Source organism: Corapipo altera, unplaced genomic scaffold, assembly GCF_003945725.1.
Source record: "Corapipo altera isolate COAL_440 unplaced genomic scaffold, ASM394572v1 73, whole genome shotgun sequence".
Classification (NCBI taxonomy): Eukaryota; Metazoa; Chordata; class Aves; order Passeriformes; family Pipridae; genus Corapipo; species Corapipo altera.
Genome location: NW_020884957.1, coordinates 617,736 through 644,415, shown reverse-complemented (window position 1 = coordinate 644,415; position 26,680 = coordinate 617,736). Strand labels below are relative to the sequence as shown.

Genomic DNA, 26,680 nt, shown 5'->3' with positions numbered 1-26,680 from the left:
ATTGGAATACATGCTAAAATAGATAAACTCAGAGACTTCCGTTTTCAATCACAAATACTGATATTTCCCTTTTTCATCATTCAAGTGCTGATTGCTACACCAGCCAACTTCAAGTGCTGATTGCTACACCAACTTTACTTCAAACTGACTCCATCACTGTCATAAACAAAAATAGGGCCATCACATTAAAAAAATAGGGACGTGGCATGCACTAATTCCACAAAAATAAAATGGTTTTATGCAAGTATTTTGCAATCCCCTGGAAAAAAAGCAAAGGTTATCAACACCATTATCCTCCTAGTGATGCTGAAAAGCACCTAACAGTCAAGGTAGTCTAAGACGTAGCTTTAATACAAAGAATCTATTTTATTTGTGAACTGAGTATTCAGATGTCTCTAAACAGAAAAGTACAGCACAAGAAATTGTGATTTACTGCCATCCTCTTCTATCAGTGGAGCTCATTATGATTCTGACTAATAAGCCTCCCTGTCAGCAGGGGTAAACCACTGCTTTGTCAGCTCAATTGCCACTCACCTGACCAGAGCACAGTCCCGCAATCAATCATCTCTGTCAGGTCAGAGGCACCATGTTAACAGATTGAGGGGGATGAGTTGTATCAATTTGCCCCATGAATGCTCAATTAAAGAAATTTCAAAATAGAACTGAATTACTGGTCACCTGTGTTTGTGCTGAGAGGACACACACTTAAGTACTTGCAAGCAGCATGCAGAGCACAGATGTGTAGGAAAGGCATTGATGCATAGCTTAGGTAAAGGTTACACAGATTTAACAGCTGCAATTACAAAGCAGCTTTTCAAGCAGTTAAGTGCTCCTCACCCTGTGCTGAGACTGCAGAACACTGCTTTATGTTTCCTACACTTCTATTGAAATCAATTTATCAAAGGTGTGATTTTCTTTTCAAAACGGCTTGCTACTAGTTTACAGCCTAAACAGTAGTATCAGCCTATATGGTTAAAGCAACCTCTGAACTGAAGTAGCATTTTTTTAGTGTAAAGAGGTTGATAAGAAAGCAAAATAAAACAGTTATACTATCAAGCAGGTAGTATTAAGTGGATTATTCTGTAGTCGCATTTAAGGGATGATGGCTGGGTTCAAGTACGAAGTGAAGAAAAATCAGGTTACCACACTTGAAATCACAGTCCCATACTTCATTGTCTGTGAGTCAGCTACCACAGAAACTCATGTCTTGTTCAGTGCAATGAAGTTTGACACAGCAAAAACCTGTTTCTCTATGCCCAAAGATAAGAAAAGATGAAATATCGAAAATTAATCAGAGAGAGAGTTTTGTTCTGCAAGAAGCTACCTACCATTTTGAGCCAAACTTCTGCAGTTTATAATTTTGAACTAGACATCTATTGCAATTAAAATGGCTTTCCTTTAGGCTATACTGTTGATAAACATAATTTGTGAATGTGCTAAGGATTGTTTGTGCGGATTCCAATTTCTTCACAAGCTAAAGCAACTGAAGGGATCATCACTTATTCACCTGGAATAAATGCTACACTGGGAAGTCATCCTTCAGTTTTTCGAGGAAAAGAAATTCTTTAGAAAACACACAATTTACAGATTACCTCCTTTCATAATGGACAGAGACGTACCTTCTTAAAGAAGAGAGAAGTTGTTATATGTATTTACACAGAAATCATACAACAAAAAGTGATGTTTCCCATTCCAAATGTCAATTATTCTCTTAATGGCACAGTAAAAATATGGTCTATAACTGATGTTCTTTACTCCCTGACAATCTCATGTAAGGCCATGCATTGGCATATCTTATATACTAAGTCTACTGTGCCTACTGATCACGTGCACCAAGAACAGGGTTTTTCATTCTTGCATGTAACACTGATAGTTCAAATCTGGAGGGCAGTGCTTCAACACAAAGCAGCCAGCAATGTGTACATCTGGGATTTACTATATTTCATTATTCCCATTCAACTTTAGTGAACAACAGTTTAAAAGGTTTCACTCACATGGAAAAAACACCAGTATGAAAGAGCTAGAGAGCTACAAAATGGATTGCTTCCTAACATGGAAAGAGTTTTTACAAACAGACAACCCCAGAGTGAGTTATTTAACTCTGCAATAGTAAGCAATGGTTGACCAATATTTCCAAACTATCAATATGGAGTCAAAATGAAGGCTTTAATTAACACATTTATAAGGTTCTAGTCCTTCATACAAATGCAAACAACATGCATTGAACTTGTATAAAAGAAAACATACTTGTGTGTTCTGTGGCTTCTGGCTAGAATACTTCTACATGTACTCACTTCACAGTCCAGCAAGTGTGACTGGAACACAGACAGCTTATTTTAAATTAAGTTGAACTAATAGTTAGGAGGGAAGGAGAAAGAACTTAGCAGAAAACAGCATTTGCCTACAAATAACTTTTTAAACATGCAAAGCTGTTCAAGAAGCTTAAAAAATAGCAAAGAGTCACTCAACTTTCAATGTTGAATAAGGAAGAAAAACCAAAGGCCATTTGAAGAGAGTTCCTCTGCCATTTTCCGGTACAATTATGCTATTTGCAATGAAGTGGAAAACTCTGTAGTACATAATGAGACAGGAGACTTAAAAAATGTGACTATGTTTTCAAAATCCCAATCAGAATTATTTTAGGCAGTATTTTTAATGCAAGAAATAGAGATTAAAAGTAGGCTAGTGTAAAGATTACAAAGGATGAGAAGTCAAAAAAATTGGTATGTTTTTCAGAATGAAGCAATTTCTCTAGTTTCAAGAGTTTTATTGTGACACTTCAAAAAAAACTATTACTGCTTTTCAGGAGAACAGATGCGAGAATATTAAGTATTTGAATTTCTTTCACAGAAACTCTTCATCAAGCTGACACTTCACTCTCCTAAACTGTTTACTCCAAACAACACACAAAAGTTACTTTATCTCTCTGGTAAGGCCACCTGACCTGCAGGGCCAGACACCTAGAGCCAACAGGAAAAATGGGCATGGCATAGATTAAAACACAAAACAGCAAAAGAGGGTAGCATGAGAAACAGGACATCGCTGCAAGCATGGCTTACTTCTGGAGAAGAAGCACCCACTCAGATCATTCCAAGCCAGTGAAACATAAAGACATAAGCTAGCATTAAACTATGCACTGTCAATGGCACTGCACATTCATCACGTTGCACAGGATTCACAGAATCAGGGAGGCTGCCCTGCCCATCAAGTGTTTACACTGCAGGTTTTTTTCCATGAAGCTGAGGGAGTTCTAGAAACTCCTAGAGTCGAGTCAGGAGGACCAAAATCACCATGAGTACTACCCATATAGTGTGAGTCTATTCATATCAGCAGAACAGTATTTTCCAGGGAAGGAGTTTCAGACAGTTAGTCATTGCCGATAGTGCGGGGTTAACAGGCTAATTACCACACTATTTCTGGACAGCAATTTTCCATCTCCTTGCAGAACCCTGTAATGAGACAGCTGGCATTATTTTTAAGGTACCCAAGGTGCAAGGAGATAGCAGTTATGTGCTGTCCCTACAAGCACAACAAATATCACAGGGGCCTTAAAAATGGTGATTAAGCAAGAACAGAGTAAAGTTCCATAAAGTTTCCTGTTCAGAGGATAAATGGCAATCTTATAATATTTTAAAGAGAGTTTCTTGATTGGCAATCTGTGTTCTCAGAATGAATCCCTGCTTTTGACAATCATGGTTTGAGAATTTCATAATATAAGGGAAAAAAATGACAAGTTGGAAAAAAAATGAACATGATATGTTAAACAACTCATTGTCAATCAGATACCAATCCAACTGTAGAGTCAACTTGATAAAAGTAACAAACCAGCAAAACTTCACAGATGAAAAAATGAATCATTGTATTTTAACACTTGGCAGCATGGAAAAGAGGCCATTTGACTTTCGTTTGGTTAAATAATCCAGACATTTGTGTAGTTTCTCCTTTATTTTAAAGGATATGAACTATCATACAAGATATACAGTGAAATACCTCACTGAATTGGATACCCAACTTCTGACAAGTTGGTAAGATTCATTTCTCTTCCCTGAGAGCTGTTCAGTGCTTCTTGCCACCATCTTTTTCCAACTCCACCAGTTCTCTGCTGAGTGCTTACTCACAAGTATCTATCAGGTTCATAACTGTACAGCATCCTAAATGTAGCATGTGAATTGAAGTATGTGTGCATCAGTCAAATACTAACATTATTTTAAACTCCTTGTCCAGCTGTTACCACACAAGGATAAGGAGGCCAGCCAGCAAAAAGATAAGAAAATGTCACATGGGCTTTCTTATAAAGCTGCAATTTTAAGAACAAAAAAATCCACAAAACTGCTTGGCTCACATCTACAGGAATGTGAACCCATTTACAGAAGGCTTTGACCTGACTCATGGAGAGCATTTATCCACCAATGAGGCCAGGTTTTTCCACTTCAGCTGCTTGCAACTCAACCAACAGCTTCTTACCAAGGGAAATAGGAGTTTCTTCCATCCCCTCTGTGACACGTTGCAGCAGCAGCTCAAGGTCACATTTAGTGTCTTAGCTTTATAGGATAAAACACTCTCCCCTTCAGTCATACCAGGATATCTTCAGATACAGGAATCCAGGTTCTTCCTTTCCTTCCTTCCACCAGCCTACTGTAAGATGGCAATTCTACTTTTTCCTCTACACACACACCTCCCTCATGAATTTTAAAAGGTTCTTAAGAAATAAGAAATATCCAAACTAAACAAGAAGTTTGATCTTTGCTCAGCTAGGGTTCTGCAAATTGTAGAAATTTGCTTTCATAAGTCATCTTCAACTCATAATGAAACACCCTGCATTTTTTTTCTACTTGTGACGTTTAAGGAGAATGTTAGCAGCATGATGAAAGGAGACTTTAATGAAAAGGCATCAAAAAGATCTCTGAAATTTAGCAATTACTTGACTATGGCAAGAAGAGGCTTTGTTAAGAATTCAGTATATTAAAATAAGAAGCATATCTTACATGTGCTGTTTTCATGTACTGGTGGTTCCATTATGGAGGAAGGGACAACCAGGATAACAAAGGAACAACGAGAATCCATTACCTTTAAACATTCTGGAGCACATTACAGGATAGCCCCAGTCTTTCAGGGCCCTGAGTGCACTAATACATCCTAAATAGCCTCAGGTGAGGCTGCTCCCACACCGTTGAGCCCAGAAGTCTATTCAAGCTCAGCCCTGGGCCTCCACTCCTTGCCTGGGTTATGACAGATGAGTGCTGTTCTCCACAGCCATGGCTGGCCATGAAAGACCCTTGACTTAGGCCCTGACCTACAGGTTGGCTTCCTGGCCTAGCCTTATTGCTACAGACCTGCTGGCTGATCACTGGACCTAATCTTAATCCTGACTTCCTGGTTTGACCTTCAATCTGCCTATGGCTTGATATTGTCTTGTGATCTGAACTCTTGGTAGGACTTCATAACCATCTACAGATCTGTCCTGCTTTTAGCTGCTTCTGGGAACTGAGGGATGGGTCAGGACTAGAGAGGCCCTGTCCTGGTAGTCCATGGATCACACCTGACTTTCATCTCCCCACCCTTTAGGGAGCAACATGATCTGTGCATAGTCTGTGTGCACAACACAGGATGATCAGTAGATGCAAAGCCTACTTTTAGAAAGGCAAGCAAAAGATGATTTCCTGCCAGAATACTCTCTTTTGGGAGAGCAAAAAAACCCCAAAGACTGAGAGTCCTTTGCCTGCACGTTTCTGTTGTTTCAATTCAAGTTCAGCATTCCCCTAGTTCATCACGTCTAATCTTTGTGTGTATTATATAGGTTTAGCTTAATTTTTTCAAGACAGCAACCATCTGAAATACTAAATAACCTGAAGCTCATGACACCCAAAATCACACTCATTCATGTTCAGTTCAACGCTCAAACCCTGGTTTAGTCCAAGACCATATTATCTATAGTGCAATAAAGGTAACTTGCTGTAACTTACATAGCATAATTTTGGCTGACCCATTCCTGGGATTAGACCTTCCTGCCCTACACCAGAATTAAAACAAATTATTTTACCAACCACTCCACTGGAAAAGAAAGTCAGTGGATGAGAATTACTAGAATTTAACCTTATTTGGAGAAGCCAAAGAAAAGTAATGTGTGCAGCTGATTTTAGATGAAGCTGTGGTACTAGCTGCTTTTCACTTCTGTTGTTGAAAAAGTGCACAAAAAACCTGGGGATAGACATTTCCCCCGCAAGTGAAGAGAAGAGAATCATGAGAATGGAAATAAATAGAACTCATATGCAGTTAACAGCTTTATCACTCTAAAGGAGAATTAGTGAACAACTTCTTTCAAAACACTGAAGGGAGAGTTTCTTCTACATCATTTCACAAAGATCATTTGTTATAACCAGAAATAAGATTTTCATAATATGTCAGATCATAAGTCACTGTCTTACTAGTACAACTAGTACAACTGCCAAAAGACCTTGACTTGTACAAAATGACCATATGGGAGTTTTATATAAGGGACATAAATCTGAAAACTATATTATTTTCCTAAAACAAGGAAAACTTATTTGTACAGTTAGAACTACAATGGATTCCAGATAAAGAAAACAATTGTAATTTTTGGAAGTACATTTCAGGTTATATTCAAGAAGGAGGACAACTTGCAGTGCAATCATGTAAAAGTAACTCAAAATAATTTTTTTAATCAGTTTACCCTTTCCTAAGGGGAGATTGTAATGCCTAACTGCTTAGGGACTTTGTAGTGGGCCTTGTTAGACAGTTTAAGAAAGTATTACTAATACTTGCATGATAGTTGGACAAATGCAATTTATTGCTCACTACAACTTTAAAACAAAGGCCCTCTTTTTATGGGAAACAAACAACAACAACAACAACAACAACAACAAAACCTAACAAAAACTATTTCTACCCAGATGAAACATGCAAACTAGATATTTTCACAACATACTTTGAACTATAGTACAAGATAAAAAACATTAATTTACAAAAAAAAAAAAAAAAGCTATATGCAGCAAAGCTACATACCAAACTATTAATTTTAAGGTAAAAATACAAAATTTCTAAAAACTTATTATGTAGATTGTTTTGTAAATAGACTGCTTTTTAGATCAATGACCTCTATTCTTTTTACCCTCAGGTTATGAAGCTTATTGCAGAAATAAAAAATATTATTTTGTACAATCTTTTCCTGCACTAATTTAAACTTGATTACACAATATGATGAAGTCACACTCGTGTTTTCCAAAAGAAGGCAGGAAAGACCTGACTACAACAGAAAGACTCTTGGGATGTAAGGGGCACAGGGGCAACATAATTACCTATCACTTAAATACTGCAAGAAAAACAGGGGTAGTGAAGAGAAAAAACAGGGGTAGTGAAGAGGAAAAACAGGGGTAGTGAAGAGGAAAAATAGGGGTAGAGAAGAGGAAAAACAGGGGTAGAGAAGAGAATGTAGAGTGAAAGAAACAAGGCTTCTGTTCACCAGTGAAGGAGAGAGCAATCTTTTGTTTCTTGTGTAATCTGTCAAGTAAGAAATGTTTGATTTGGGCAAGAACCAGCAGTAGTGCTACTGATCGGTGTCAAATCACCTTGTAGACCTAGAGTAAGCTTAGAATGAGACTTCTTGTAAACTTAAAAACAAAGGACCATATGTCTCTAAACATCAAAACACTGAGGTTCATCACACTACCAAAGGAACTTACAGTAATTAAACTGCAAGAAGCACATCTTTAGGACACACTTCTTAATCCACCTTATCTCTACTATAAACCTGGAGCTCTTGTTCAAATTCTATTTTGATCCCTGTAAGTTTTCTGCCTTCTTCTGTCTGCTATTACTTAATTCTGCTTTATCATACTACTTCTGGTACAGTATGAGAAATATCCTTTGATGTTCTTGACTTTACTCCACCATTTTCTAGATTCTAAACAGAGACAAGTTTCATCTTGTACTGTAAGGCAAATAGCCATGCTATGTAGGTAGTCATATAGCCAGCACCTCTCTTTTTTAACACTTTTCTCAGTTGCCAAAAGAATTAAGCTACATCTTCAATATTGAGTTCTTCCTTGACCTGCATACCTTTACAGTTTATATTGACTCAAAATCAATTCTATAATTTCTAAAAAGCAGGAGGAGTCTTTCTTCCTGATTTAACAGAAAAAGAAAACTATTTTTTAAAATCATAGTTGGTGCTTTCCAGCAAGATTTGAGGTCTGCTGCAATGGGAGTACAGTCACAGGGGTAAAAGGAATGCACAGTCACTGTGAAATCCAGGCAGAATACCTTTATTCTAGTCATAATCCATGCATTCAGAGCAGATTACTTAACTGTAAACCTCATATCTCCCCAAAGATATTATCTGCACTATGTACAGTGAACCTTTCATAGACATATCTAGTGATTCTACTTGTTCCCTGGAAATAAGAATGATGAGCAGTCAGAAGACGCAGTTTCAGGGAAAATCACGCTGAGGTTGAGTGATCTTGCTTCAGGCAACTGAATACTGGTGCTGGAAAAGGAATTGATGTGCCCATCTCTGACACAGCCCCCATGGGAAGTGGGACATTCTTGTAAGATAGAAATTTCAAAAGTGTTAATTCCAGACACTCACAGGACACCCTTCAGTCTGGCTTAAAATTCTCAACATACCGATCTACAAATGAATTTGTAGAGAAAGAGCCATGCTTTGAACATATCACATAGTATATATGGGCTCTTTAACATTCAGATTTTAAAGGCATCTCAGATCAGATATTCCAAGTATCAAAGAGCTTAGTTCAAGTTACCAAAGACCTTTGACTTTAATTTCTCTGTGTTTGGATCACCTTTAAAGTTACAACAATGCCCTTCACACAGCTCATACAAGTATCTATAAGAATTAATTTTCATAGAACACTGTTCAAAGTACTTGTAAGAAATGTTCACAAAGATCCTGCCAGCAGATGTTGCACACTAGGCTGTAAATGGGGTCTAGCATTATGAAGGGAATGGGAATAAGAGAACCTCCGGCAGCTATGCAACATCTTCATATGAGTCCTGAATTTCCCAAACACACCTCAACATCTTGCTGTATGCCCAAGATTCTCCTATCTGCTCGTGGCTACTGGGAGACAGAGCTATCTCCCTTTGCCCCACCATGCCAGCTCCTCACTCAGGCCTCACAGGAGCATGAGGAGAAGAGCTTGCAAAGTCTGTCAAGACACTTAGATACCTTGCAGTGTTATTTCCCATAATTTATCTGGCTACTGGAGCTTCTTTTCTCAAAGAGGGATATTTTTTTTCTTTTCTTTTCTTTTTTTCTTCTTTTTTTTTTTTTTTTTTTTGTGACTTACTGGCATTTTTCTGGGTGAAAGTGTTTTATTGTGGACATTATGTGTCAATGTACATGAACAAAATACATGATTTGGTCAATAATACAAGATAAATAAATGCAGTTTTCATTACTGTGTCAGACACAACAGTATTTAGCCACTTTGGGATTATAGCAGTCTTGGGAGGGCTGATTTTGCCTCAGAATGAAAAATAGAATGTGGTGATCTAAATAAAGATTGCATCGATGAACACAATCAAGGAACCAAACTAAAACTGTTGACAGGAATGGAAAAAGACTGCCCTACACCTCTATTCCTACCCCAATGACTTCACTTACTGTAACGTTTCAGACAGTTTGACTGCCATAAACTTTTACACACACACAGAAAAGTTATCACAGGAGTCAAAGGAAGCAAAAGTTACAAATAATGGATTACACTAGATGTTTTCACTTGGTCCTCGCAGAGGCTCAGGACTATGAAGCTTCTTTTATAGATAAATTCCTCCTTTAATCCATTTAATTGTTTTTATATAAAATACTGCATTTTCAAAAAGATTTAAACTCATGGTAGGCTGCCTTAACTTGCCCTGCCAGTGCTTTCATCAGATGGGAAATCCAGAAGAAGCAGGACCTTGTCATTTCTCCTTTACAGAGCTGGTGTACCATTAAGACTAACCAGACAGCCACTCCTCAGTATCAGACCTATGGCCAGGGTTTGCCACAGAAAGAGTTCAGTCACTGCAAACAGGCTCTGGGTGAATATCTTCTCATAGAATGAAAGTCTGGCCTGTAAAAGATAATGGGGGGGGAATTTATGTAGTGAAGCTTCAGATTCAATCATCTCAGTCTCCCCTTCAAGTAAGGAATTATTTTCCTTTTGACAGATGTCTCCAGCTTTGAGGACTCTCATCAAGTAAAAAGCTAAACATAAACCCCATTCAGGTGGAATTACAAGCAAAAACTTTTCCCAGACAGTGAACAACTTTCTCTAGTGAATATTTTGCTGCCCTTTCAGATAGAGTTAATATAAATTCTTCAGTGCAGTTGCAAATGCAACACACCAAAATTCTCAGAGTAAAAAAAAAAAAAAGTTGCATGTTTCTAAAGCACAAAGAGCCCATTGTATTATGTTTTCACAGACTTTATGTGTATTACTGTTAAAATTTTCCCTTCATACAGGAGATTCCAGTCCCACAGTCTTACCACTGCTGTTTGAACGGAAGCCCCAGTCTTACTCAGCGTGAGCTGTTTGGTTGTGTTCAGAGGAATAAATCTAACAGGATAACATTGCTCCTTGTAGATTTACTTTATATTTTCAATAAAATAACACATCTTATTTCTGATTCATTAGACAGTAAAATACAATGAAAACAGAGCTTCAGATTTAAGTACCTTTTGCTGTATTTTTAAAATTATTATTCTATTATGAAATATATCTTATCTGTCTTCCTTCCCTACCAAATACTTTTTCGTATTTATCGTTTCTACAACAAACATAGGCAAAATCAAATAATTTTTTTTTCATTATAAAGGAATATCAGATTGACAGGTTTTAAGCCTGAGGCCTTTGTTTTTAAGCCACTACAAGGGTTCTGTTCATTAAGGTATATTAGTCACATGCCTCAAATCAGCAGTGTAGGGGGGTGTCTGTAACTCTCTTCCTGCTCCATACACAAATAGGGTTTCAGTGCAGCCTAATATAAAGCAGGGAGATTATACTGTTGAGGGCTTAAGTCACTTTATACCATATAACTTAGGTTTTGATGGGAACTAGACAGATAACAATACAGAAGAAAGAAACTAGAGAACTGTAGAATTATAGACCAGTTTTGGAAGCAAATTATAAATGGTAGTACTGTCTACTGTTCAGCCTTTCTGCCGTGCCAGGTGAAATGTTAGGTTTATATGTAAGCCACCTATCCACCTGCAAGGAAACTAAGAACAGCAGCCTAAAAACCAGCCTAGAATCAATCCTACTTTTAATGTTACTCGTAAAGATGGCTATTTCATGAAATTCTGCACCCACAGGTACTCTGCTGTCTAGAAATCTTCACAGGGCCTAAGAGTAATGTCTCTGGTCAATGTTTGCAGAGCACTCAAGCACACTGTTCCCTATGTCTTGGGTAACATGAGCCTTTCAATTTGATCGAATTAGTTCTCTTACAGATGGAGACATTTATAATTTGTTATTGTTATTGTTAAAACAAGTGAGGTTTTGAAGGCAGGAAAAACTCTTACGAGTGAGGTTTCTGAAACATGACCAAGCCAAAGCCACCAAAAATAAGTCTGGCCTGTCTGCAAAACAAAACTCTTAATCTGTCCATTCCTTGTGTTGCAGCTATGCTTCTGGCAGTACAAACTCACCTTGCCACTTAATCACAAGAGGAAAAACAACCTAGACACCCTCAGGTCAGTAGTTGAACTAAGTTGTTCACCCAACAGACTGGAAAACGTAAGGAGAATAAGATTTTATTCTTATTATCTTCCTATTCAACACATACACATGGAATGTAGGGTTTAGATAAAGACTCTAGACAGCACAGATTGCACAAACATGCAGTGACTTCAGTGACAGGACTCCAGGTTTATGTCAGCAGAAGGAGAGAATGACATATGACCAGCTGACACTCTCCAGACATCCTCTGGGAGCCAGAATCTGAGACATTGCTGAGATGGCCATGCAAAACATAGTGAAAGTTCAGACTATTGTAGTTTCCTTCAAAGTTAACAGCAACCTTTCTTGTAAAACTTCTCTTTCCTCAGTAACTACTAGCTAGAATTTCATCAACTAATCAGCCTGTGTAACATAAAAGTAGTTATGTCAGGAGACTCAGAGTGGCACCTGAAAGGCACTCTAAAAACAAAGTACTGTCCCCTTTTTCTCTTACCTCAAACCCACACAAAACAACAATTATAGGGAAACCGTGATAAAGATAAAAGGAAGAGATCTTTGAGTTTTTCTCTGAAGGATCCCACATAGGATATTTACTCGGCCAGTTTATGACTATGGAGAGAGAATTCCAGATGTGTGGCTCTCAGCTAGGAAAGCCTTCCTCTCCCCTACACACCCACACATATCCACTTTATGCTACTCTTAAGCAAGCTTCAGAATGAAAAATAAGAATTGTGGGTGAAATATTTGACATGAACATACTCTCTTGGCTTACATAGGCCTCTTGATGGATTGTCTTGAGAGTAAATGTGTACCATGCAATTTTCCTTGAATAGAAGGAAATGCCAGACATTTACACAATGATCAAGTTACCACCGAACTTCGCTGCCTCTACTAAAGAGAGCTGTATATTTCATTCTTTTCTAGAAGAGGTTTGGCTATCAAACATATCACAGGTTTTGAGCTTAAGTAGACTGTATGCTAGTAACCATTAGGAACTCCACATTTATCTAGCAGATCTTATCAGATATGCTGCCTTTATTTCTTATTCCAAATGTTGGGAGCTACTGAAGTAATCATATATGAAAACTTCTTGATGGCTGTTTCATACTGGTATACCAGTGTTGACCATGAGTCTCATACAGTGTGTGGATACTAAATCATTGCCTCAGGCTTCCGCCATTTTATTTCAAGATAGAAACTTTGTTTGAACCTAAAAAATTAACCAGAACATAAGTAGAAGGACTAAATCATTACAATGTCTATATAATAGTAAGAGAAAATGAAATATCGTCATGCTATTCAAAGCTGATAAAATCTATCTGCATTCAAAGTATTAAGAGACCATGTGAGACATAAAGTTGTGCAAAGAGACATGACATGACTGCAGCAGTTTTTACTCTATTGAGCTTAACTATCTTGTGAACCCAATGGCCTTTCAGTGGAAAACACTCTGTTTATTCTTTTTGGTCCGAGAAGCCAACATTCATAGCAATTCTCAAGTCGTATGACCTTCGGGAGAATAAAGAGCTGATATTTGCACTTCATCATCATAAGTCAGGAAGGATGACTCTACTTCCCAATTACTAAATTTACCATAAATCCCAAAAAGTGACTGTGGAAAAAGAAGTTTCAGTAGCCCAGGTCTTCCCGAAAATTTATCACAACGGAAAAACAAAGTAGTTTACCCTTCTTCCACATCCACACCCCTAAGGAAAATAATATTGTACCTACTGATCACAGAACTCTGCCAGCTGCTCCAGCCTTTCTATTGTTCTAGTCTGGATTGCTTTCCTTGCTGGTTTTTAGTCTTGGAGAAAATTTGTCACTGAAAAAAAAAACCATGAAAAAATTCTTTTTAACTGATGTTCAGAGAACATATATGCTTAGGCCAATAGTAAGTTTAGGCCCATGATTATGATTTTTAAAAAAACCTTCTCAGATGCCAAGGTCAGGAAAGACTAATCTGTCCCACCTGGTCCCCTGGTTAGTCCCCTTATAGAATTTTTCTTTTATTACTATGGCAAGTTGTGGAGCAATTTGGTATGGAGCATGCATCCACATCCACAGTAGCTGAATATCATACAGAATTGATAGGATGGATAGCATTCCTAAGTATTTTTAATTTAAAATAATCCCTATTGAATGTACAACAAGAAAAAAAATCACTTCCTCTGTTAGAAAAGAATCCATTTAAAACATATGTTTTTCTTTTTCAGCTTAAATAGTCCAATACTTGAAGGTCAGTGTCTTTGGGAATTCCTGTTTCTAACCACCGTGGGACAGAAAGTGAAGCATGCATGTTTTGTGCTTGTATGTTTAATCTACCATAAGATTTCTACAAATGTATGCATCTTGTAATAGTCACATATCAATCCAGGTTCTGTCCCTAGTTACAAGGTTGAAGATTCCTGAAGCTTGACTGAAGCCACCCATCAATTCCAACTACATAAACGCTAATTATAGCCATATGTTGATGAGTGACAGATCTGTAAAGGAAGGCTTTTGTAAAAAAAAAAAAATAGTGAAGAAATAAACACTATTGAGAAAGCATTGACTTTTGCTGGAAGCTATTGACTCAGTATTTTAGTGCTGAACATCAACGGCATGTGTAGATAGCAATCATAATCAATGAAATTGACGTAGAAATGCTTTTTATTTCTTTTGAATACTGAAACTACAAAACAAAATTTGCACCTTGTTTTGGGAGAGCTGATTGTTGACCTTCATGACAGTTACCTCACTGTCTCAGGAAAAGCAAGAGGATGCAGTTGTACCACATTTTAAAATTTACTGGCAGAGAAACCAAGCTTGTCAAGATGGTATCATCAGTCACCTAGATTTTAACCCCTGCCTGTTTGTTTCTTCCCTAAGGAATGTAGTTAGGCAACAACACAAGGACTTCCTGTGTTTTAAAATGAGTATTTGCACAGTCTGATGGAAACATAATGATGGGTCTTTGCTTCTGGTAATTGTGGGTTACCCTGTCAAAGCAGTTTTGCAAGAGGTGAAGGCAGCAGGGGGTAAATGGGGAGGATGTGGCCACCCCATTCAAAAACAAAACAGTGGAAAACTGTCCACTTGACTGAGGATGCTTCCCAGAACAAACAACAAACTGCTGAGATTCACCGTAGAGCCCAGTTTATTTCCCTCATGGAACTTCTAGGTATTCAGTGTCATCCTCATCCTCTTCACAACTAATTTTTTTCCCATGGTACAGTAAGAACTTGCTGATTAAAAATAGAAATAAAAAGAAACTCCAGATTTTGAATGTAAGTGTAATAAGCTACTACAAACAGAAAGGTGTGACTGCACCCTTGATAATTAAGACGGCAAGACTCTCTTATCTCTAGATAATAATCAGGGTGAAGCATGAACCTCAAAAAGGTGATTCAGTCCCTACCTGAACTGCTTATATCTCCTTCTACCATCTGAGGAGAAGGGTAGAATAATTTTCATCTGAACACATGCCTCTCAGTTTGGAGAATGGAAATTGATCTATCATACTGACACCACAGCCAGGCCCTGTCTAGATTCTTGTCCCAATTGCTTTTGAATGTGAGTGCCAGGGATACATGAGATACTTTGGCAGAGATGCCTCCCAGAGCAATGCTGTTTCAAAAAAAAAAAAACAAAACCTCAATAATGATGAAGTTTTTTGCCTAGAATATTTAAATAATCCTGAGAGAACTCAGAACCCAACTTTCAATGATTCCTCTTATTCTGTTAGTAAGGTATTTATTAGCCTAGGTGTTTCCTGTCACCAGAATAAAGGAAAAGAAACTAAAATATACAAGACTACAAGACACCATAAAAGTTATCATCATTTGACATGACCTGCATCAATGTGATATTGTTTTGCCAAGGAATAACCTCTCAGGCTTCCACTATCAGAGCCTTTGTTGGCAGCACACATAAAATACAGATTTTGCAACTGTAAAATGGCACATCTGATTTTAGCTGCAGATAAAAGCACAACACAATTCTTCAACAATTCAGCTGATGATGATTATTAGTATAAGCTACTTTTCAGACTTCTGAAGAAAATGAAGCAATTATACTGTCTCAGTAAATTTGTACTACATCCTCCATCTAAAAAGAAGGCCTTTCTACACTTCTATGTTACTGAAAGATAAGCAATATAAGTGCAATCCTTATAATGCTATAATTCTTCTTATAATTGCTGCCATATAGTTGCATTGTTGTTAAATGTTTCAATGAATGCAGTCTATAGTATTTCAGGCAAAAAGTGAAAAATCACCACATTTCAGTGGTGGGAATTTTTCTCTAGACATTATCTATCTCATTCCTTGAGCTGACAGGGTCTCCATCTCTAGAAAGATGGCCCAAAGTGTTGTGAATATGCAGATGTTTCTAATGAAGCCCTTGCCAAGCATTTTGGCAGCTATGAAATAAATGCTCAGTGTGGGTTTTTTTGATAGAAATGGTATCTAACAGACAGATGAGCACCTTAACTTCATTTGCTGACATTGCTTCAGCCCAAATTTTTTATATAATTTCACAGAATAAGAGATAAGCACTCTGAAGAATAGAACATAAAGGAATATCACAAGCAATACATGACACAATGGTCATTCTTGTAATGATCACAGTTCAGAGGTTTCCATGCATTCATGTCTTAACTACAAGAGCAGGAGACGTTATCAAGTGAAGACAGCTGACAGACTCCTGAAAGTTGCCAGCTTGGTCAAAATCTCCAAAAAATTTAAATAGCATTTATATTGTCAGCACCAACCAATGAAGTAAAATCAAACATATAGCCTTCATATTCTTTTTCACGTTTTCATAAAATCCACCAGCTAAAGCACAAGTGATCTTCTTTTGGAGCCCTTTTCATTAGCAGCAGGATGTCATCATGGAGGCAAATTGCAAAACAAAAATGTAACTAATTAACTTTGACAGTGCATTTATTTGATGAAGTATCATCTTGCAAAGCACAGAATCAGTTACATGCAATTGCTGTCAGACTGAAGAAATCACTGTTAATCTGCTTAACGGCAAGGCTCCTTCAGCTCCCAGTCTCCCTCTGATGCAGACTCATGGGATCCCAGCAGTGGTATCCCTATGCATAAAGCACGCAGGCAGCAAATCCTTCCTTCCTGCCATAGTAAAACAGCAAATGGGTGTATTGATTAAAAAGAATTGTTCCTGCTTAGAGCATGGAAGTGTAAACAGGATGGATTAATAGTGATTTGTAAAAGATTAAAAATCTTTTACATTTAAATCTCTATTCAATTAATTAATAGTCACAAAGTATGTTCAGCAGTTAGCAAATCTCAGCTTATTTACCTTTGATAAAGTGGTATCAAGGGGAGAGCCCTGTGCTGGGGCCCCTCCCAGAGCTTTGGCTCCCCAGGCTGAGGGCCATTCTGGCAGTCCCTCACTAATGAGTGTATTTACATTTCACACTGCATCTGGAAAAACTAGTCTTTTCACTTATTCTGAGATGTGAAATAAATAAGTTACTCTTGGCAAATGCTACCTTGCAACAAGGGATCTGCCAAACTAGAATCAGGTGCTGGAAGAGGGCACAGGCAGCCTAATATCCTCTGAAAACAAGTAAGAAACCTAAAGTTCTTGCTGCACAAAGTGCAACCAGTGGATGAACACTATGACTGACCAGCTGAAGTTCCCTGCATCCAGGATGGCCTTGGGCTGAAATAAACCATCAATTCAGTACACAGTTGGTTTCACCCACCTACCCTGAATTTAGCTGCTTCAGTCCCTTCACTGTGTTTCTGAGGTTGCATTGCTCATATCTGCATTAAACCCCAGATTAGTATTGTATATTCTTCCCCAAGTCCCATATCTTTTCTCTCTGGAAGGAAGACAGGCTTGCTCTGGGAAATGGTGAGTAACAGAACCAGTGGATCCTTTCTGTTCAGTACAAAACATTTACAGACCTCACTGGGAACAAGTTTCCACTAACTCATAAGTTTTGGGGATCACTTTTGTGACTGTGAAGAAGAACCTGCATTTTCAGAAAATGGAGAGAACCCCACCTTGGGGGAGCACCTCTGTATTTTATCCCCTGGACTCCACTACCTTTAAACAAAAGGTATCGTCTGCTTTACTGCAAAAGTAGCCAAAAAATGCAGTGCTTTCTGACATTTTGCCAGAAACAACTAGATGGAAGAAAAGTTTGGAACAGCTTCAGCATTCGAAGGACAACTCTAGGTCAAATGTCCTCATGGCAGTTTTAACAGCTCATGGTGTTTCCTGCACAAGCAAACAATTTCATGGACTAGAGACACCAAACCTCTTGTTTTCACCCATATCCTGGGAAGATTACAGTCTCTGGTCCAGACAGCCACAAGAGGTCAAGCCTCCAGTGATAGCCATGGCTGCAACCAAAATTGGAAGATTACTACCAAGAACGGCTATCACAAAATTTCAAAATTTCCCATATGCTACATTAGCAAGCTGAACTAAAAAGGCATCTATCCTTCAACAAATGAAGTTTTTCCTAGACATAAGACAAATTTGATAATGAAAAGAGAAGTTCATTTTAAAATTCATTGTACCTCATTATGCTGTAAAAACAGACACAATCAAGGTAACTGCTGATCACAGCAGAATAAAACCTTTATGTTGACAAAGCAAAAGCATCCCCTGGGGGTAAAATTGCAAACATCTTCATTTATATTTTGTCATTTAAAAATTAAACAGAAACTACAGTTTATGTGTGCTATTGCTTAAATACCAGAAGTACCCAAAGAAATTCAGTTCAATACATATGTACAAATAAAAATAAAATATTGTGGGGTTTGTGTGTTTATGTCTGCATTTCAGAGATGTCCAGATGTGCATGAGGGATAATGAGATGTTAGAAAGAAATATCAAGATTTGTTCTATGAATTTTGATAGGACTGGAAGTGCCAGATCTACTGAAAAATATACAAAAAAGTTTAGTCAGGTGTCATCACTTAGGGGCATCAGTAAAGATTCTTTCATGAAGTCTGGCACCCCTGAATGACCTAACCAGTTCTGTATCCACACATGGAAGATGTTGGAATCAGATGGAGGTGTTTGGTATACATTAGTAAATATTTCTGAACTCAAAACAAAACAAAGATTTTGTAGTTAGTTAATAAAGAACTGGTTATCAGCTACAACTGATTTGCTGTTGAAAAGGAAATCTTAAACATGTTTTTTTTTTACAAAAGTGCTGCTTGATAGAATAGCAAAATAAAGATCCATTTCTGAAGAACAAGTTATTTAGTGTGGTAAGGGGGACTGTAAGAAGAAAAAACTAGGAAATATATATCAACTCGGTCTCCTTCAGGCACAGGCACACCTGCATCTCCAGGGTACCTCAGTGATAATGTGTTCTGTATATAGAGAGTTCAGGTTCAATCATTTAAAGAACTAAATTAAATTATAAAAGTTAAAGTCAAATTCTGCAATCAAGCAGCAAGTCTGTCTGAAAATTACATACACACACACAAATATCAAAACTTGATAATTGTGGATTTCCCTCACAATAGCTAAAGTAGACTCCATAGAACAATGTCATCAGCCAGAATCTAAAAGCAGATTTTGGGAACCTGATCACTATTAGCAAGTGATCAGTCCCAAACTTAATGTTGCATATAACTACTTCTCATCAGCCTACAAGCTCAGCACAAAGCTACTAGAGGGATTTTTCTGTCACATTAGTTATCAAACATAGTAAGGAACTGCCGTTCCATAGTGGTCAACATTCCTAGCCCAGTTTAGTGCTTATTTTCATGCCCAGGAGAAAAACTGAAAGCCCAGCAAAACTATACAAAAAAAGCACCAGAAGGAACAATCACTCTGCTCATCCTCATTTCCACTGATGCCATAGAACCCACCAGCAGTGGAACATGAAAACACAGTGACAGAGAAATCCCACAGCAGTGAATTCCCTTCCTCCACTCATGCAAATTCTCACACACAGAGATGACTGTAGTACAGTGACTATTAAGAGAATAATTGAAATGTTGCATACATTACATGATAAAATAAGATAAAAAGCATTATTTTTCTATACTAAAATTTGTAAGTATAAAAACTAAGATACCCCCCAGTGGGAACAAGCAGCAATTGCTGGCTCATTGGTGACATGTCTTAATTTGTCACAGACTTGAAGGCAGCACTATGATGTGTTTGCTCTCACACTACAGAAGCAATTATTTTTGCAGAAATGAATCACTTTACATTCTGAAGCTATATAAATAATTAAGATTCAACTAAATTTGTCAAAATATATAAGTATAAAACTCTACGACATTAAAGACTGGGCACTATGCAAAAAGTTTCACCTCAGGGCACATATTGGAACCTCATCACTTTGTCCAAAGGATGTCTGAACCCCCAGGAGCTCAACTCAGAGCTGGAAGATCAAATGGCAGGAACCTGAGCCTGTAAAATTTCCTCAAGGTACTTGTAACATCTCCACTACAAAGCCCTGAATTAAAAGAAATTATTTAGGCAGTTTACATGCTGTGAATCAAAGAATGCTTAAACTTAACAGGGAGATTAATCTTTAGGCACATAGCACTGATTCTAACTTTGTATTCCCAGGGCCTCATGTCAGCTAAACAATGTTCATGGGGGTTTTTTTTGTAAGCCTTTTATCTGCACTAAAAGCTCATAGAGATCCATTACACACTTGTAAAAACCTAACTTGAATTTTTCCATGGATTTTGCATTAAGTTAGTAATCAGACATAAAATACCTGATAAAAATGGGGGGAAAAGACACTTTTTTTTTTTCCATTTTATTGACCAATAAAATTTTCAGGCTGAAGGCGCAATTGTTACAAGTCATATATACATGATTAATTGTTTCCTAGGCACATGAGGCAGCCTGAGACTCTGCTGTTTGCCAGTCCATCTATTTGTCCTTGCCTGACATTCTTCAGGCTACTCAATCAGCTTCAACTAATTTTTGCCAGAGGAGAAAAAGTCTCAGAAAATCTTCCAAATTCTCCAGGGATTAGCAGTTAGGCATTTGGGAATTGTAAATGAAATTTTATTGTCCAGACATTCAAAAATGACAAATAGCTTCTTGCTTGAAAGAAAACCAGACTTTACTGAGAAAACACAAACTTGGCAAAACCTGAAAAAATAACAGCAGATGAGACTGACATCCTTCAGAGTATACTGGCAAAAGTCCTAGCTTAGTCTGCCACTGTTCACACTGAGTAGATAGAAAGGGATTTCTTTTTCTGGTGGGACCATGCTGATGAACATCAGACTCAGCAGATTTCAGGTGAATGGGAAATAAATCTGTTTCCTTAGATGGATATTTGGTTTTGAGGATTGCACTGTCTAATCCATCTGGGAAGAGAGGCCTCCATACAATTCAGGCACTAAACCTAAGTGTCTGGGACATCTGCTGCCTGTATGGATCAGCAGCAGTCCTTGCTTACTGCTGGCTGTTTGTTACAGCAATGGCTTCAGTGTCCTACAGCTCCTTCATCAAGAGACTGAGGGCAGATACCCTCCTCAGAGAATCTGTATTTCAAAACAGGTAACCTTTTACATGAAGTCTCTTCCTGTCCTTTAACAAACAAGGAAAAAACCTTCTTGCCACCATCAAAACTCTAACATTTTAAACTGCAGACTACAGTGAGCACCACAGCATCCTTCAGCAAATTTACGTCTGTTCTTCTCAGCAGGGCTGATCTTAAACAGTAAGGTACCAAGGCACTACCCACCATCAAAGCAATCCTGACTCCCTGCAGATGCTTTCACATATTCTTGGACAGATGTCCACAAATTGCTGTTTTCCCCTATATCCCCATGAGATGATGTTGCTCCCCTGCCCTGCCAAGTTTCAGACCTTTAGCCTTATCACCTACTCAGGTTCTGATTCCAGACTCTAAGAGGTAATGCTGTTATATTCAGTAAAGGAAAGAGCCTTTGGTAAAAATCAAATATTTACCCTGATGCCATGCTGTAAATTCACAGTAGAAGCAATAAAGCACAGCACAGGCTGTTCTCACCGCCGAACTCCACCCACAGAGGCCGAAGGTAAGGTTATTGGTGTCATTGCCACTAGCCCAACAAGCCCTGCTCCAAGTGCAAGACTCGCTTAGACTCCCTTGTGCTCTCCCACTACCGCTTCCAGCAAATCCTCATTCCCCTTACCCAGAGCACAGCAATTGCTCTCTGTACAGTTCTTTGGCATCTCAGGATGGGATGCATCTGGCCAGCTTGATCCAGCTGCCAAGCTGTAAGGGAGGAGCACTTGCAGCTCCTTCCATAACTACAAAGGTTTCTCAAATACACCAAGCCCACCCTGTCATATGTGGTTTCTCTATTACCTCCTCTCACCTTCTTTTTCCACCAATTCATAGCATAGCTGCTGGATGGAGGATGGAGAAAAATCTGTGTTTCACTTCCACAGGTTACAGCCCTGTTCAGTCTGCTAAAAGATGCTGAGATATTAGAAAGAACAGATAATGACCAAAATGGGACAACAGGTCTCCCCCTCATTCTTCCTCATACCTTTGGCTTTAGGGAAACTTGAACCACCCTCTTTCTGTTTAGGCCTTGGCAGCCCAAACTTGCTACTTCTGATGGGAGGAGCTCTGACTCACAGAATTTATGTCTTATTGTTGTACTTTAAATAGTGACTGCAACATGTTTTAGATGAGAGAGAGGCTGATTATTGCCATGGGATTTTACTCATCAAATCAGTTTTTGTTCCAGACTGACCCACGTCTAATGCTGTTCTTCTCAAAGTATTTATTTAATTCCAGAAGGCTTTTTTTCTAGAAAGGAAAGGAAAATATGGTCATCAACTGCTGAATACATTGGCAGGTCTGGAGCTTGTCTACATCAAATTCCTTGTGGTTTATGATCAACTGAGACAACACACTTGTTAGACAGTTTTAGTAAGAAATCCATTTGGCACACACAATTTTTACTTTCAGTAGTAACTGAGTAAATCAGTTCTGTTTTATTCCATTGTATATGACAGATCTTTTTTGCAATTTAAGATAATAACATGTTAATCTGAATTCTTATAGGCAGAAAAGAGTATATCACAGTGCTCTTTTTTTAGGCTTATCTTAGCACTATGTGTGGTTCAGCTAATAAGAATCTTGTTCCACCCACATGCAAGAAATAGTTCTTTGACTATATTCGGATACAAATGCACCTCGTTTAGATTATAAGTATAGACTTGGAGTCTGACGGAATTAAAAAACTCATTGCACTGCACCCAAAGAAATAAGAAAACAATGAAAAAGTTTGATAACATAATTAAAAACATTTAGTTTTCCATATCCTAGGAAGAATGGGAATTCTGTTAACAAAATATCCAGACGGGAAGGCAGGGGGCTTTTGAGAGAATCCTGCCTCAGATATTTCATGTTCGCATGGAAATGACAGCCAGCACTGTGCCTTGTTTCTTTTGCCTCTTCATAATACTGGTTTGAAACTAGAGAAAAAATTGACAGAAAAAATGTTGGGAGAAGGAATAATGCCAATAGTTATGTCATTCATCATCCTTCATGAAAAAGAAGATTTCTACACTCCTTTAGCAAGTTTATTGGTGCTCTCATAGCAGACTTTAAAGTAAGTGCCAGAAAGTACTTGAATATTATCTAAATCTCAAGCTCATCTTTAAATCATAGATTCATAGAATCTCAGAATCGCTTGGGTTGGAAGAAACGTTTAAAGATCATCTAGTCCAGTCCCCCTGAAATGAGCAGGGACATCTCCAACTAGATTAGGTTCCTCAGAGCCCCATCCAGCCTGACCAGGAGTGTTTCCAGGGGGAGGGTGAGGCATCCACCACCTCTCTTGGCAACCTGCTCCAGTGTTTCATCATCCTCATTGTAAAAAAATTTCTTTCTTATATCTAGTCCAAATTGACCCTCTTTTAGTTTAAAACTCTTACCCTATTGCACTTACTCCTATTGCTCTTACTCCTATTACTTTTACTCCTATTGCACTTGGTAAATACAAAATTTATCACTGAGAGATCTTCTGCTGAAATTTACACTTGAGAAATATTGGATTTAGGTATGCATATACTATAGCATTTTCAGCCATACAAGCACTAATAAATGTATGGCCAGTCTTTGTGAACGAAGATTTGGGAAAGGTCTTTACCCTTTGAGCCTGCGCAGTGGATTTTTTAGGTGAGACACAGTGTGCGCTGAGCTGAGCCCACCCTTTAATCCTGAGGTTCATCTGCCGGGGCCGAGCGAGCTTGGACAGTGGCAGTGAGGTCCTCAGGACGTAGGTTTGTTTAGAGTGACCTTCTCTTAGATGGATGGCCTTACAGGGCTGACGAGCTCCATCTGCCCGGGGGAGTTTCCCTGACCAGGAATCGAACTCGGGCCGCAGTGGTGAGAGTGCTGCATCCTAACCACTAGACCACCAGGGGTCCCCTACTAATAAGTAATACTTATGCATTTGCATATTACAGTATTTTCACAAATAGATTGATTATTCATTAGTTTACTGTAGATTCTATACAGAGGCTATTTTGTCATTTGCTGTGACAACACAGAAGCCATATATGGCAAGATATATATTTGGCAAGACATATTTAGGATGGAGTGAGCCCCTTCTAAATAAAACTGGAGAGGGTGAAGTATTGCAAGCTTATAAATGTGTACTTCTGAAGCATTTAAACAATCTAACTATGAGCTTATCACAAAAGAACATAGAATATTAGTTTAGAATGCAAATTCACCACCACTTCCTACAAGTTTTAGTTAAATGGCGTTCAACTACTTCAGTAATCTCCACAGACAACTGAAGTCTAGTATTGATTGTTTTAATGATACACAAAGCCATAAAGATTGACCTTTACAATCATTGGTGACTTTGTGTGCTATTAAATTTCATATACAGCACAGCAAGTGATATTACATGTAGGTGTTTTAGTGAGAATCAAACAGACTGCAGAAAGTCCTGGTATATCCTAATGCCTGAAGCAAATATGTCAAATGTAAATTTAAAAATGAGTTCTGAATTCCAGGCAAATCCACATAACAAGATTTTAATTTATTTTATAGAAATAAGTTCTGGAAAATATTTTAAATTATTACTTGCATTTTTTTCCAGATGTTTGAATGCCTAAGTTATAATCATTAAATAAAGTGTAATTTAGAATTAGGCAAGGTAAAAACCTACACAAAACACACAAAAGTGCCCTGCGTTTAAAAACTTAATTTCTCCCGTGCTGAGGAAATGCAATATATGTATATGTTTGCTTTGATGATGTGAAAGTTTCTCTTCCTCTGATCATGAAACAATGCTGAAGCCTCAGGCCTGGTGCTAGGACAATGCAATTCCCTCTGTAGCATGCAAGGTTCATCAGTACTGTGGTCCCTAAGGATCCCAGATGCCATGCTACAAGCGCTTGAGAGAGAAATCTTTAAACCAGGAAGCGCCTGGTCCAGCTAGCCTTCTGCAATGCAATATTTACATTAACATCACTGCAACACTGAAGAAGGAGCTGTTTGGATTAACCTGCTAAGAAATGGCACAGCATTGCCTCAGTGAGTAGGGCTGCAACTGGGCATCCCTGTGTATCCCCCGCCAACAGCTTGAGACCAGCTGCTCACACCAGCTCTCTCATTTTGGAGCTCCTGCAGAGTCATATGCCCCAGGCTGCCTCAGAAGAAGATACAGTTTTGGACTCAGAACACAAGCCCAAAGAAAAAATAACACTATTAAGGCCAGCGCCACAAGTCATGGATACAGCTGGGATTACCCCAGGCCATGAGCCCAATTGAGCCATGGAGCAGACACCATTGTGAAGATGGGGAATATGGAGCCAACACTCCTGGGTGACCTGTGGCAGAAGGCATGTTCTGAACATGCCTTCTGCTGCAGGAGACCAGAGACAGGCCTTTGATTCTCACCTGAAAAATGTCAGGCACTTCTGAGCAACACAGGTCTCCTTGTGCCACTGAAACCCAACATTATTTTTATCTTGGTCTTTTAAGCATTAATAGAAGAGTTCTTCTGTTTCATCAGCTGGGAAACAATTTTGCATGAAGGTGCCAGTGCACTTGTACCAGCCAAAGAAAGAAAGACATGGGTTTACTGCAGGGGCACCATCCCTATCATCTAACTTGACAAGCCAGCTGCGTATGGAGCAGACTGGCCTTAGGGAGGGGACATAGGTTGTAAAGACCATTTTTATTCTTCACACAGAGCTGCAGCTAAATCAGAACTGTACTAGCTGGACACTTGTCTGACTGACAACCTGATTCTATTGGCTGTTTTCTGATCTTTCAATTCAACTCTATCCATTCACAGAATAAAATGTTATATAAATATTCAGACTTCTCTTGCAGCATTTCTGTAGTCCTTCCAGTCATGAACTGCAAGAGCCTAGAAGTCATGGCCAGGCACACAGCCCAAGAACATAGTGCCCCTTAATCCTATGGCCAATGCATGAGGAGTGAGACAAAGAGAGTTCCACTAACCCTCTGAGATGAAGGCTTTCTGCACAACTCACAGTGATTGTAGTGATTCGGGCTTAGTTTACACGTGGTAAGAGAAAGTGTTGTGCATCCAGCTCTTCTTTGCCCTCTCCTTTGCAGGAAAAGAAGAGGCTGAGCATACATTTTTCCTAGAAACAGGCTTTCTGCAGAACTTGGGTCCCAGGAAAAAGGGGATCTTCAGTTGTTGGGTCATGAAAATTCCTTAAAACTGAGCTTTGTGTCTGGCCAGTCTCCTAAAAAAATGAATGCGTAGAAGATTTTTTTTATTTTTATTCCTCAGCACTAAATAGGAGAGTATTTTTCCACTTCGTACACAAGACTCACATTCTGAGCATTCCTTCAGTAACATTCAGTCATAATTTGACAACATTTTTAAATGACAATCTTATTGTTTCAATTACTGTTGTGTAAAGAGATGGAAATATGCATCAGACTCAGTTCCAGCTTAAAAGTTAAGTCTGCAAGAGGCAGCTGTTGCTAGGGGAGGAATAACTCAAGATAGAAGCAGAAC

At 38.4% G+C, this 26,680-nt stretch overlaps 1 protein-coding gene across 3 annotated transcripts in view; it reads right to left on the bottom strand.

Moving 5' to 3' along the window:
- FBXL7 (F-box and leucine rich repeat protein 7) overlaps positions 1-5,567 on the bottom strand; it is a 316,213-nt gene extending 310,646 nt beyond the window's left edge. For 2 of the 3 annotated variants that reach the window (XM_027663792.1, XM_027663793.1), the window contains exon 1: positions 4,986-5,036. Coding sequence is in view for 1 of the 3 variants with exons in the window: in XM_027663789.1 (XP_027519590.1) it covers positions 4,986-5,064 (79 nt within the window). In the remaining 2 variants the exon portion in view is untranslated. Of the gene's footprint in view, positions 1-4,985 lie in introns of all 3 variants that reach the window. The other variant, XM_027663789.1, reaches the window with a different exon arrangement.
- Positions 5,568-26,680: the final 21,113 nt, after the last annotated feature.